Source organism: Trachinotus anak, unplaced genomic scaffold (assembly GCF_046630095.1).
Source record: "Trachinotus anak isolate AG129_WGS33_773 ecotype Australia unplaced genomic scaffold, CSIRO_AGI_Tana_v1 ptg000019l, whole genome shotgun sequence".
In the NCBI taxonomy this organism is placed as follows: Eukaryota; Metazoa; Chordata; class Actinopteri; order Carangiformes; family Carangidae; genus Trachinotus; species Trachinotus anak.
The window spans coordinates 23,465,428-23,479,622 of NW_027273870.1; the positions used below are offsets into that span (position 1 = coordinate 23,465,428).

The 14,195-nt window shown below is 38.8% G+C and overlaps 2 protein-coding genes across 6 annotated transcripts in view; one reads left to right on the plus strand and one right to left on the minus strand.

The window, feature by feature from the left end:
* The window catches only part of slc5a10 (solute carrier family 5 member 10), a 30,130-nt gene extending 22,679 nt beyond the window's left edge, over nt 1-7,451 (plus strand). For 4 of the 5 annotated variants that reach the window (XM_071505528.1, XM_071505526.1, XM_071505529.1 and 1 more), the window contains 6 exons: nt 1,053-1,160; nt 1,264-1,414; nt 1,622-1,790; nt 4,667-4,882; nt 5,718-5,811; nt 5,946-7,451. In XM_071505528.1, the coding sequence (XP_071361629.1) occupies nt 1,053-1,160; nt 1,264-1,414; nt 1,622-1,790; nt 4,667-4,882; nt 5,718-5,811; nt 5,946-6,139 (932 nt within the window). In that variant the 3' untranslated portion in view covers nt 6,140-7,451. Of the gene's footprint in view, nt 1-1,052; nt 1,161-1,263; nt 1,415-1,621; nt 1,791-4,666; nt 4,883-5,717; nt 5,812-5,945 lie in introns of those variants that run through there. The other variant, XR_011694518.1, reaches the window with a different exon arrangement.
* LOC139637052 (GRB2-related adapter protein-like) lies at nt 7,435-14,152 on the minus strand. The gene is made up of 5 exons (XM_071505530.1): nt 13,104-14,152; nt 12,884-12,981; nt 12,294-12,413; nt 9,168-9,477; nt 7,435-9,066 (listed from the first exon to the last, which is right to left on the minus strand). The coding sequence occupies exons 1-5, from the start codon at nt 13,179-13,181 to the stop codon at nt 8,887-8,889; spliced, it is 786 nt and encodes a 261-aa protein (XP_071361631.1). The 5' UTR covers nt 13,182-14,152; the 3' UTR covers nt 7,435-8,886.
* Between the last annotated feature and the right edge of the window lie 43 nt (nt 14,153-14,195).

The following is a 14,195-nucleotide window of genomic DNA, read 5'->3' on the forward strand; positions in this document are numbered from 1 at the left end:
CAGTGTAATAACTAACCCAGTGAGATAAGTTTTACATTGTGTTTTGTTTTTTTTTTTTGGGGGGGGGGGGGGTTATAATTATAGTTAGACTTCTAAAATTATTGTGGTATTAAATGTGACATAAGCTTAATCCAGAGCACATAGGGTTACTCAGCTTTTTGCTATTTGGGTTAATTGCTGGACTGTGATGTGTCACTGAGAGGTCTACTGGAGTTTCCGGTGATAAAACACTGTGAGAAATAACCAGTGAACATCTGTGTCAGGTTTAGATTTCCCTTTAATGGTTTAGGTTTTTCTAGATTGAGGAGGAAAACACAGCCAAGTGACCCTTGTTGTGAGTCCACTTCTTTGCCACCTATAACAGATCTGATGTTAATGTTATGTCTGTAATGTTCTGAATATTAAAAGCAATGTGCTCCACATCTGGAAGATCATTTCATGTCACTGTCTAATTCTAAGGCAAGGCAAGTTTATTTGTGTAGCAACAAAGGTAATGTGCTGCTTGTCTAATGCAACATGTACAGGCATTCATGGTGAATAATAGTGAAGGAGGAATGTGATCAATCCAGCTGTGTCATTTATTATTATTGCACTTTATTTGTATAGTCTAAATATTTCATACAATGCAAGTGCTTCACATCATTGTACGCACGCTAGAAAAAACACATCTAAAATAAATAAAACATTGACTACATTACAATTACGCTTAATACAAATGAATATGAACATGAACTGCCAAAGGAAGCCATTCTTTGTTAAAGCTCAGTGGGCTAAAAAATAGACTAATATCATTAAATTTAAAAAAGTATCCACTTAAGATACTTTTACTGTAAAATAAAGGTAATTTATTCATGTATTATCATTGTCTTCTTCAATATGTAAGATACATGTTTCCCCCGAGAACAGTTTCAATGACCTAAATCCATACTGAAGTGGAATTTTACCCCAGCTCATTTGCCCGTTCTTTAGCAGAAATTAGAGACAACATGAATTCTGCATGAGCTCAATATTTAGTTTCGTGTAAATGATATTTGCCTGACCTCATGTTTCAGACTCTGTTGGCTGTGTGGATCCTGAGGAGTGTGTGCGAGTGTGTGGAGCTGAGGTGGGATGTTCCAACATCGCTTTTCCAAAACTGGTCATTGAACTCATGCCAAGTGGTGAGACTACTGCATATTTTTATTTCAGCATGTACCAGTGCTTTGATAAATTCTTTTTTAATTTTCACCTGCATGCATCTGTGTATTTGTATGTGTATTACAGGCTTGCGGGGGCTTATGATAGCAGTGATGATGGCAGCTCTGATGTCTTCGCTGACTTCCATCTTCAACAGCAGCTCCACACTCTTCACCATGGACATCTGGAAGAAACATCGACCCCGGGCCTCAGAGAGAGAGCTGTTACTGGTCGGCAGGTAGCCATGTTACACATGTATGGATGGGCACACAAAGCAGCGCAGTGGTCAGGGAACATTTGTTCTGCTTTAGTGTCCTTGAACAAGAGTTTAAAACCCCCTCAGTTCTGTGGAGGGTGAACTCATGACACTAGGAATAAAGAGAAGCTTGTTTGTTGAGAATGTGAAAGAAATGTGAAAGAAATGTGCTGTACATGTTTGTTGCAGGATTGTGACAGTGATCTTGGTGGTGGTGAGTGTGGTGTGGATCCCCATCCTGCAGTCGGCCAATAGTGGCCAGCTGTACGTTTACATCCAGTCTGTGACGAGCTACCTCGCTCCACCAGTCACTGCTGTATTCACTCTGGCTGTCTTCTGGAAGAGAACCAATGAGCAGGTACGGAACACAGGCACAAAAACACATGCATGCATGGAAGTCCTCCAGCGGCTCATATACATTTTACAATTGAGGCTGCAACTTCTGATCATTTTATTATCTATTGGTCTGACTTTTCCGTTAATCAATTAATAGACATGCCAATAAATTGTCAGAAAAAGGCAAAAAAATTATCCACGGCAAAATCCAAATATATTCAATTTCATAAGAGAAAAAAGAGAGAAGAGCAGCAAATCCTCACGTTTGTGAAGCTGCAACCACTGAATGTTTGACTTAAAATAAAAAGAATTTGGCAATCAGTTATCAGATACTGTTAGAGACAGTCTGTTCTGTTTACAGCCAGGAACATACATGTACACTAGTTTTTACTGAACAATAAAATAGAACTAGATTTCATTCCAAGAACACCTAAATGACACAAGATCTTTCTTCTCAAACATGCATTAGTGAGACTATTCAAACTTAATTCCAAGTTTACTTGATTCTGGACAACAAACTACTCAGCAGAACCTTCTGGAGTTTTCATATTTTCCTCTTCGCACTGTTTGTCCTTTCTCCTACACTGTATGGCTGCGCAGTTTTATTAGTCTCACATGGGATCCAGCTAAGTGCAAACATCCCTTACTGCTTGGTGTGAAGTCCTGTGTGAATGTGTGTGTGTGTGTGTGTGTGTGTGTGTGTGTTATGAAGTGTATTGTTTATTATTTCCTCTGTAAGAACCAGCATGTACATGCTGCTCTTTCACCGCAATAAATGAAAGTGATTGTTTCTGTCTGATAACAGAGTGCAAGTGAGAGAAAGTGTGATTGTTAGAAGATAAAGATAACAGTGTGGGGTGAAAGAGATAACAATGGTGTAGTTAGAGTGTGGATCAGCCAAGAGCTAAAAACACATGTTGAAACACTCTTAAAGTGCAAGTAAAGACCAGTCTTTAGTCAAGTAGTCAAGATTCAATCCCTGTTTTATTGCTGTTTGTCCTGGGTGTGTCTGCACTCTGCTGGAATGCTTGTAACTGCTGAAATCAAGAGGATGTTCTCTGTTTTTGTTTTTTTTCCTAATGAAAGGGCTTTTTCCCCTTTATTGTGATGTAAATTACTTCTATTCAACTCAGTCAGTGTCTGCTTTATTTTACTTTTAACCTTTTTATTTACAATGAATTTACAATGAACTTGCCTGGGGATACTACATGAGTTGGCAATAGCCCAGAAAATACTGATCTGGTAATTTGCAGGTCAAAGGACGTCCACGTTATTATATGAAGTCATTGCTAGTGGTGTGGATAGCAATGTCAGCTGTGTGTTGGCCCTTCCAACACTTTGGTCTAGACCTAAACATATCAACCCATACTGGACGGATTGCCATAAAATTTAGTACTGACGTTCATGATCCCTGACTTTCCTGTAGTGCCACCAGCAGGTTGACATTTTTAGTTTTTAGTGAAATGTTTCAACAACTATGGGAAGGAAATTTGACACTCATCAAAGTCCCCCTGAGGATTAATTGTAATAACGTTAGTTATCCCTTAACTTTTCATGTAGCACCATTATTAGGCTGAACATTTTGTTTGTCCAATACAGAACATCTGCAAAGCTAAACCTAGCTCTAAGCACTACCTAAGTGTCTGTTTAGGCAGTGTTTATTGCTAATTCACAAATGCTAATTATTATAATATAATATAATATAATATAATATAATATAATATAATATAATATAATATAATATAATATAATATAATATAATATAATATAATAAAAGCAATGCATTTAGCTTAAAGCACTGCCCATAGCCTCAAACAGCGGCTAGCGTGGTTATAGCCTCTTTAGCCTTGTTTCACATTAATGTACTTTCACTGAAATGTGGTTGAAAGTTACTTAGATGTCTAAAAACTTTTACTTTTTCACCAAATTTTGCACAGTTTAAATCTAGATATGCTTTTAGATCTGCAAAATACCAAAACCATGCTTACTGTTGGAGTTAAAAATCTCACAGCCATCTAATTCTTTTGATGGTACCATTTCAAGTTAAGACCTATAAAAAAAAAAAAAGTTATGGAGAAGGGTCAAAAGCCCTGTTACACAAGAGGTATGAGCTTTTTATTTGTTCAGCTAAACACAGTGAGTATATGACTTTAAGAATCGAAATTGTGTTGACTCATGTGGTCAAAGGGAACATGTTACAGCACACGATGTGTCACACACTGACACTGTGGAGAGCAAACTCATAACGTGGGAATATGATGTACTCTTTGAACCAAAGCAGCAATTGTAACTCATAAAAACATTAATAAACCCTGTAATTGGTGTCATTATGTCTAGCACATGTGGCATCTTATGTATTCATCCCTATCTGCCTTTGTGTTAATCTTAGAATTTTACATTAAGATTTGTATTAACTAAAACCAGAAAAACACACCATTCTACAATAGTTGGCAATGTGACAACAAAAATAACTGTCGCTTCAAATGATTTTATTCATATGTAGATAAATAGATCAAAGAGAGAAGGGGAGTAAAGCAATAAGGAAGGAGAACAGAGAGAGGAGGAAAAGTGAGAAAATGTGATGAGCGGTGAGGCCGAGGTACAGTTGATTGCTTTGTGTGACTCAGTGTGAGATAAGTCAAACTGCACAGATCACATTTTTTAGTGAAGGTTGAAAAGAGAAGGAGACAGACGGTTATTTGTGTCACTGTATGTGTGTGTAAATTTGTGGCACGACAAAGATGACAAATCATAATGGTTGGAAAGTGAGAGTGCTACAAGCCCAAACACACCCAAGTGTGACCCAGGGCTGCTCCAGTCATTAGACGCAGGGAGATCAGTATATCACTTCGTGTCATGTAATGTCATCTGTGTGTGTTCATGTGTGTGTGTTTTCAGGGTGCATTCTGGGGCCTGATGGTGGGTTTGGTGGTGGGTGTGTGTAGGATGGTGCTGGAGTTTGCTTTCCCTCCTCCCAGATGTGGCATTGTGGATTCTGCACCTGCAGTGCTGCGTGACGTCCACTACCTCCACTTCGCAATTCTGCTCTGTGGGCTTACTGCTATCGTGGTTACTGTAGTATCACTGCTCACACCCCCGCCCAGCCCTGAACAGGTGTGTACACTTAGATACAGTAAATAACAGCTATGAGGGAGGTAAGCTTATCTGAGTAGTCTTTCTGTGGATACACCTGTCGTGTTATCTACTGAAAAAAACAGAGATGAATCTGATGTAAAGAAACAGGCAGCTGAATATTTGAGAGCAGATTATATGAAGGCTGACTTCTAAAAGGACAGTCAAAGAGGCCATGCCTATCTAAATCCAAAGGATCAGTAATCAGCTACAGAGAACAACAGAAATATTAAAGTACAGTAGAAGTATTGTTGCACACAACAGAATGACACATCAGATGCTTCACATTTCAAGTCTCAGTATTTTGGATGACTCACATCTGACATTACTTTGACCTGTGTATGAACTCAAAATGCAAACATCAGCCTCTCTGGTATTTAAAAAAAACAAAAAAACTGTCATAACTTATTTCAAGAGAATTAGACAAATATAGAAAACAAGCAGATCTGCTTAACCTCACCCATAAAAAGCACACACAACATTCAGTCCTCACATTAATCCAATTCATCCACACCCTCAAGTGTACAAACTATGCTCACCGCACTTATCTGTAACCTCCGAGTCCACACAGACAACTTATATCAATGTATTTTATGTACAATGAGAAAGTTTTATATAGGTGGTTTTTTTCTGGTCAATTTTGTTGCATAAAAATCAAATCAATACTAACTGCGGTGCTCTTTGTTGTCTAAGGCGAAGAATCGCTGTCCAGAATAAGTTTCATGAATAAAATTTAATCACACATAGCAATAAAACAATAAAAAGCCATATACAATTGTTATACAACTATAAAAAAAATATCGCTCTGCTCTCCCAGGTGTGTAACCTGACCTGGTGGACAATAACTGAAGAGCCACAAAGAGAAATTCCTCTACAGAAAGTGTCCTCTGTCAGCCACCGTATCTCCCAGGGTAAGAGTCTGGTTATTCACACCACTTAGAATAAAACCAGCAATCATGTGATAAATAGTCATCTACACACACATGCTGCTATAGTTATTGTTTCAGTAACTTCCTGTTTCTTCTCTGTGCATGTGATGTTGCAGGCTCAGAGCCATCTCGTCGGGTGACATGTGGCCAGGGTGTAGGATCGTGTATCGCAGCACTGCGGCGGTCAGAGGAGACTCCAGCTCCCAGAGTTCCTAGTGTGAGAGAGAGTGTGTTCTGGTCAAGGTTCTGCTGTGCTAATGCGCTCCTGCTGATCAGCATTAACATTTTTCTCTATGCATACTTTGCCTGAGCGGAGAATCACATTCAACATCCTGCCTCACCCGCAAGCTGAACTCCTGCCAGTCCCTCCAACATGAACTAAAAACCAACCGCCTGCCAAACAGCGGCTGATTTCTCCAGATCCAGGAAGGTGGCAAAACAAACAGATTTTTCAGCAGATTTTACCTGAATTCTGTAGAAATCAATGCATTGTATTTCACGAGAATAAGCCTGCAGTTGTAGTTTCAAGTGCTATAAAAGATCCACATCCCAAAATAGAAAATACCCAGAGAGCAGATCCCTCCACCAAGGCTGCACAAACTGCTAAATTTATTATTTTCACAACAGCAAATGCTGAGACATTCTTTTATCTGCATCTGGATCCACATCTGCAACAAATTACACATAGTGATTGACAATAATGGAATACACATGCCAGACTTTTTCATTCAAGTAAGTGCAAAATGTCATGAGAAAATGGTGAAAATGTTCACTTCATTAGACATACAGTATTTCTACAGATATGCCTTGATGTTATGTTTATTATTTTAACACTGCCCTGCTATAGGACATTGGGTTATTCTATTTGCATCCAAGCTTTAAAGTTTCAGAAGGGTATTGTACAAATTACAATGAAGCTTGTGGCTTGTAACAAGCTAACCTGAATGTGCAGTTAGTGCTTGAGGCGAATCATGTCTAATAACTAAAGCTTACAAAATATATAGTAAGATATTCAGAATACATCTGTGTGGGTTAAGTTGTATGTGACTCTCATTATTCTATTTAATTTAGAATTTATATCTTTAACAGTAATTGTATAGTTTTATTGATGACCCTCTATCTGTCATGCAAGGTTTTATGAACCTTCAGTTATTGTTCTAGTGTTCTTTCATGCTATTGAGCTTTTTCTCATTCACATGAAGCAGCATTTCTCGACCTTTGCTGGTCCACGACTGTCAAATTCTTGTAACTCCAGGCTATTAGAGTTTTTAAGTTTAAATTTGCAGCTGGAACTTCAAATGCATCCAAATTATATTGAAACAATGAAAGGTTTTAGAATTATTTTTCTATTATTACAAATTACAATTTATCAATGCTGAAAATTGCCTATGGCTCCAGTTTACTTGAGGGGCATCAACCTCGAGGCTGATAAAATAAATAAATTGCCTATGTTGCTGTGCATTTGAGCTATTTTTTATTGCTGAAATTCATTAACAAGTATTAAGAAGCACAGATTGTTGGATCTGAAGAACCTCATGTAAGTCAAAATACCTTGACAACTTGTCCACCAAATGTTTTTTTCTTGTGATATCTCTAATAAATGTAAAGATATATGCATCAAAGCTAAATGTGTTTGTCCACAAATGTTTGTTACATAATTTATAACTAGATGATATCACTCTTTATTTGGCTTCTGTACAGTTTTCTTACATTTACCACAGGGGAGGTTAGGGCAAGGACAAGATGGTAAAACAAAGTGAACATACAGTTAAATTTCACTTTTCAGTCATATATTTAGTACAGACTGTTGTGAAAGGACAACAGGAAGGCAACAGTTTTTCTCAATTCAATTAATATGTCAATTCATTTTTGATTTACTGATTAACTGAAAAATATGGGACCCACAAAGTTACATCTTTGAATTGTGTGTTTGTATTGACCAGTAGTCCACAAGCCATGGAATTTAGTATAATGACATAAAACAGAGGAAAGCAGCAAATCCCCACATATGAGCAGCTGAAACCAGCAAATATTTGTCATTTTTGCTTGATAATTAACTTAAATGATTGAAGCCACTGAAAACCTGCTTTCAAATCTTCAATAATAAGTATTTAGGACTAAATTAACAAAAAACTAAAGGAAAAAAAAAAATCTTTGGGTATTATTAAGGCCCAGTCACAGCAGTATTCAGAATCATTGTGATCAGAGTAATCACACATGAAGGAAATCCATGAAAAGTTTTGTTACTTTGATTAACTGAAAATTTGCACTGTTGACCACTAGCAAGCTGAGAGAGAGTCTGAAATGAAAGCTATCATAAGTTATTGTTGCAGCATATGAGACAGGAGTCAATGGTAGCCTCCCAATTCATCTTTTGAACTCTGAACTCAGCTACTATATGACATATTTAACATTTATAAACACTTTATAAATATTCAATAAGTTTATACCACACTAAAATGTAGTTATAGCCGTAAGGATATCTATTAGTGAATATTAATTTGTCAGCAATTATATCTTCTCCTATTAAGACACATGTTGTCACAGTTGTGTTTTGCTACGTTGTCATTCATTATCTATTTGTACAGTAGCCTCCACCTCTGAGTGCCCACACAAAAAGTGACAGTTGTTGGCAAATATATTCATAAACACTTTCACCTACATTATAGTGTGTTATAAACCATTTATTAAATGTCTGTTAAATGCTAAATATGTGGACTTTAAATGAAGAGTTGCCATGAAGACATACAAGCATGTGAAAATTTCTTTTTCCAACTGAAATCCTGCCCATTTGAAACCAGGGAGTAGAGCACAGAGAAAAACAGAAATAAAGACATTTCTAAATTCAAATATGGTCTCCATGTAGGATCGCATAGCTCACAGTAAGAAGCTGATTGAGAAAATCTGTTTTCAGGGCCGTTTATCAATAATGAAAATTTATGTTGACGATTCAATAATTGGTTTCAGCTCTAGTTCAGTCACTGGATTAGTAAGGTGAGTCACTACTGCCAGGCAGGTAAGGGTCAGTGGTACAGCCATGTTTAGTCTGATTTAGTGTCAGTGGTACAGCAGTTGGACGTATTCTGGTGGAAAGACGCCTACTCGGCCTCGACAGCGTCCTCTCCAGGTCAGTGAGCCCGAGCAGTCCAGCAGGTCAATGATATCACCACGCAGGAAGTGGAGGTGGGCGGTTTGAGGGGGGGTGTAATCACAGAGGGCATGAGCCAGACGAGGTTTCTAGACAAAGACAGAGCCGAGTCATGACATTAGGCAAACGTGTGTATTTAACAGAAGTGAAAGGTGTTTATTTAAAAAAATGACTTGATGATTTGTCATACCCCCACAGCTGGATCCAGCAGACGTGTGGAGGTTTCTCTCTCCAGGTGAGAGGGGTAAGAGTAGAGACGGGGTGAGGGGAGGGACTCCTGAGAGCTGCTTTTATAAGGGTTAGGGTAGGGGTTACATCCAGGGTGGGACAGCAGGCGAGGGGATGAGGGAGGGTCTCTGAGGTAAACCGCTTTCTCCATGGCAATGCTGTGAGTTCTGTAGAAATCCACCAAGCGGTTCAGGGAGCAAAACGACTCGTCCCAGATGCAGTACTGACCGCCCCCCTCCAGGACCCGGAAATGTTCAACCCTGTCACCATAGCTGCAGAATAAGAGTGGTGGATAAAGAAAAGTGAGAAATGTAGGCAGGTATGTATGCATGCTCCTTTTTGCTCCAACACCTGCTTCAATCGATTAATAAAAAAGACCAAACATAAGATAATAATAATCAGATTAATCATTAATACAAATTATTTTGTATCTATTAAGAAAAATATATTAACTAAAGAGAAGAACTTGTCATTAGAAAACATTTTACCACTGATGGTATTTTTGATGTAAATACATTATATCTGTTAACTATTCTTCTTTATGAAGCCAAGAAATGTATTTTGTTTGATGTGGTTCACTTCACTCGTCCCTAACATACAATTTGAATCAAATTTCTGACAAGTTTGCAGAACTTGGAAACAAATACATCCATTTTTGCATTATTTGAAGGAGCCTCCTTTCTTCCCCTCCATGCTCCCCTGCCCGAAATATATAAATAAACTTGGAAATGGAAAATAACATTACATTCTATTATTATATTATGTATTGTAAAAAGCAGAGGCTGTAATTTCAGCACAACACCTTTCACAGTTTGTGCATAATCTTTTATATTGTGTTGCTGTGGTGTGTTGTTTTCAACTGCATTGTTGTGTTGGAAGTAATTGTCTTTGGTCCTTTTTTGTGTAATTAATGTACAATCATATTTCAATTTCAAAACAAACATGTCCAAATTACTATTAAATAAGAGATAATCTGTTTATTGTCTGATGAGTAATTGTTTATTAAGCCGATCCCTCTTTTACACTGTTAAGATGATCATTGTATCACTCTGAAGGGAGGCAACAGCAGCCCTGTGGTGCTCTGACGAAGGCTTGTTTGCTGTACTGTATAAGCCTAAAAAGTGAAACGTTTTGTTGATTCTGTCTCGTTGTAGTTCATGTTGGGGCAGCGCAGTGGTTTCCTCAAGAAAGGGGAGGGGAGCAAGAATGCATGCTCTCCTGGTTCCTGCAGTTCAGACCCAACACATGAGGTTAGATTAAATGGCGACTCTGTCTGCAGGTGTGGATATGAGTGCAAATGTTTGTTGTGTCCCAATTCCAAAAACCATGCTAATTGTTAACAGTACATATTCATCTTTAGAATATTCTGTTTATGTGGTTAGTTTCCACAAAAACCAACTCACTCCACTGATTTTACACTAAAAGGAAATGACACAAGACTTGCACTGAAAAGCTCAGGTGTTACTAATAACACCAACAATGGCTCTGTTGATTCAAATGTCCCAGTAAGCCATGACAGTGTGACAGTGACTCAGCATGAGCAATGTACCAGGACCAGGACCCTGTGGAACAGAATCCAGGCATCCCTGATTTTTTTTTCTGTCTTTACATCTGTGCTTCTGCTGCTGTGATGCTAAAATATCTTGCTGTGAAAAAAGGCCTATCGTGGGACAGTTGGGCATCTCATCAACTCGACCGTTCACACTCAAAAGCTGCTTAGAATTAGTGCATATAATGGAAAATGACGGGTGGCACGCTACAGGGGGAGACATGGTGGATGCATAGTTAGAGAAGGTTTTGCTGGTTGCATCTCAGTGCAGTGTTAGGCGTAATGACAAACTGTTGTAAACTGTTGCTGTTTACCAACTAAAAAGCTCTCATGAACTTTCCTTGAACATTATCTCCCTCTGCTGATCACAATGAGGATTACACTGCGGTTGTGTTGCATTAATATCAGTCTCTCTGTGTGTGTGTGTGTGTGTGTGTGTGTGTACTTATACTTGCTACATAGTAAGGACCAAAGAAAGTATTTTACTAACAGAGTGAGGACATTTTGGGAAAGTCCTCACTTTTTGAGACACCTTCAAATCACATTTTGAGAGTTAAGACTTGGTTTTAGAGTTATGGTTAGAATTAGGTTTAGGTTAAGGTTTGGGTCAGGGTTAGGGTTAGGCACTCAGGTGTGATGGTTAAGGTTAGGGTAAGGGGCTAGGGAATGCATTATGTTAATGAGTGTCCTCACAAAGATAGAAGTACAAGTACACGTGTGTATGTATGTGTGAGTGTGTATATGTACATACATGAAATTCCTCTGTCAGCCTTTGCAGGCAGACAGATGTTGTGCCTGAAAACATTACTGCGTGTGCGTTATGTACACGGATGTCTGTGGCATGTGTCAGTTGCATAATGTACCTGTGTTTAATTAAACACTGTGTCGTATTACATAATGGCCTGATTATTATCGAACGCATTTAATTTACCCTCAATGATTAAATGTGTCCCACGTCACTTTGCTGACCCAAATTACACTTCCTCCTCCATACACACACACACACACACACACACACACACACACACACACTTACTGTCTGCGCAGCTGTGATATTTTTAGCAGTTCTCATAGAACATATTTAAATAGTCTGGCTCTCCTCTCTGCACACACACTCAAAGACACGTGGTTGCTGTGACTTGCTAATGTGCCCACTGTGATGGAAAACAAACATCCCACTGCACACATAGAATAACAAGGAGCTGGTGCTTCCTGTGTGTTTCATGCAACACTTCTGGTTGTATAGTTGAGGCCACGTTTGTTTTGAGATCTGACCCAGGAGCAGATGCTGTTATACAGCAGAGTGAGGGAGGGGGGGTGGCTGAGTGGGAGATTACAGCAGCACAGCAGATTCAACACATGCAAATATAACTGCTGCACTTCATCATATAAACATTTTGCATCTCATTAAAATCAAATTATGTCAATGGAAATGTTTGGTCAGTCTGTAGCATGAGATTTGACTTGACCGTGTTAAATGAATATCTCATCCTGACTGAGGATGACCTCTGTGTTTGCATATGTGGTGCTTTCACTGACCTCACGGAGACAGAAAACTCTCCTGGAGCTGATTCACTCTCCCTCACCAGGAAGACTCCAGTGTCCTGCCAGCGGAGACGCTGCTCAGCCTCAAGTCTCGACACCCGTCCTGCAAACCACCTATAAGCACACACACAAGTTACACACTCCTCTGTGGCTGATACATTTTGAGAATTACAATATATTCATGTTGCTCTTTAAACTGATATAAGCATGAGGAGCTTCTAAATTAAAAATCAAGTCAATCAGATACATCAGTGGTTCTCAACCTGCAGATCAGGACCCCAAAATGGTCTCTTAGAGTAATTTAGAGGGGTCACAAGATGATATTTTTGTAATATAAATTTGTTTTTGAGAGTAAAAATTGTAAACAATCTAATCTAAATAATTTTTTTGTTGATCACAACCTGTGATGAGGGGTCACAAGCAGACGTCGCCTCATTTTGAGGGGTCACAGGATAAGAAGGTTTGGAACCTCTGATGTAAAAATGTTATGGTAAAGCAAATGTTATCAATAATTTTACAGAGAATGCTAAACTGATCTGTTATTCATAAAGAGTACAACATATGTGGACAAATTTGTTCTTTACGTATGAGAAAGGAGGGAAATGTAGTTTTCGGGCACATAGCCACGCTTCCCCCGGATCTCTGCTGTGAACCAACAAGAGTCATCCTCCATTTCTGTCACCTGCAACACATGTGCACGATCACTCTTACTATGTAGACATACAGCCTTTGTGTTACTTTTGGAAAATTTCAAACTTTAAAACCCCAACATACACACACACACACACACACACACACACATACCTTGATAATGTCCCCTTTCCGAAAACTGATCTCGTCTGTTTCTGATGCTGTAAAAGAGAAAAGAGCCACCGCCTCCATGCTGAGCAGAGCGAGTAGAGTCCACTACGAAAATAGTTTCACCTCATGAATGAAGAGAGAGAGTACAGCTGTGTGAGTAGAGCACAGCAGGATGTTAACACTCTGTTACAGGATGAGATAATCAGTGTGTATATGTGTGTGTGTGTGTGTGTGTGTGTGTGTGTGTGCAGTCGCTGACATCCTGCTCATTAGTTAATGAGGAGAATTTTCTCTGCGCGTGTGTCCCTCTGCGCTTCCATGTGACCGAGTTGGAGAGAGTGTGTGTGCACACGTGGAGGAAGCAACTGTCCTCCATCTCCAGCTCCATCTCCTTCTATAATGTCTACACACTTTAAACTCTGGGGCTTTAATGAAGTTCCTCAGGGGAAATCAGGGACAGTGTGAGGAAGAAAAGAGAGAGAGGTGGAAGAGATGAAAATAACCCTGTGAGTGTTTATGGCCTTTTCTTGGGATTATCACAAGTCTTTGTAAAGCAGGTGCTTCCAGCTGATTCACTTGTTTTTATAAAGAACACAGTAACTAACAGCTGATTCTTAAAACAATGTATAAAATGTGAAGCCACACTGCTGATACTTTTCTGTGATGCTGGTCTCATATCATCCCTTTTGCTCTTCTCTCAACAACTTCAAGTCTCTATAATTAAACTATAATTTCTTTTTTTTGCTTCTTCCTTCAGTTCTTCTCTTCTCTTCTCTTATTCCACCTGGTTCTACTTTGTTGCAATTTTTATTGTTTTCCTTTATTCTAATATATGATATACTGTATTCATACATTTACTGTGTGGGGGGGCTACAGCTGCATTTCATTCTGCAGTCCTGTAGAGTATAATGACCTTGACCTTTAAAAAGGTGTCATCAGGTAAGTATCCACCAAAACCATGTTTCTCAACTCCAGCTTTTAAGATAACTGGAAACTGGAAAACTTTGGAATTGCAATATACTTGCAAGAATAACACAACAGTGTCTTTTAGGCAAACAACCCCAGATGTGATGTCACACAGTCAACAACAGTACA

Excerpts from the sequence above, each read along its gene's own strand:
- LOC139637052 (XM_071505530.1), bottom strand. The coding sequence starts at position 13,181 with ATGGAGGCGGTGGCTCTTTTCTCTTTTACAGCATCAGAAACAGACGAG. Across the intron at positions 12,414-12,883 it reads ATTTCCCTCCTTTCTCATAC|GTGGTTTGCAGGACGGGTGT; the intron begins GTAAAGAACAAA and ends GTGTGCTTATAG. Across the intron at positions 9,067-9,167 it reads TGCTGGATCCAGCTGTGGGG|AAACCTCGTCTGGCTCATGC; the intron begins GTATGACAAATC and ends GTCTTTGTCTAG.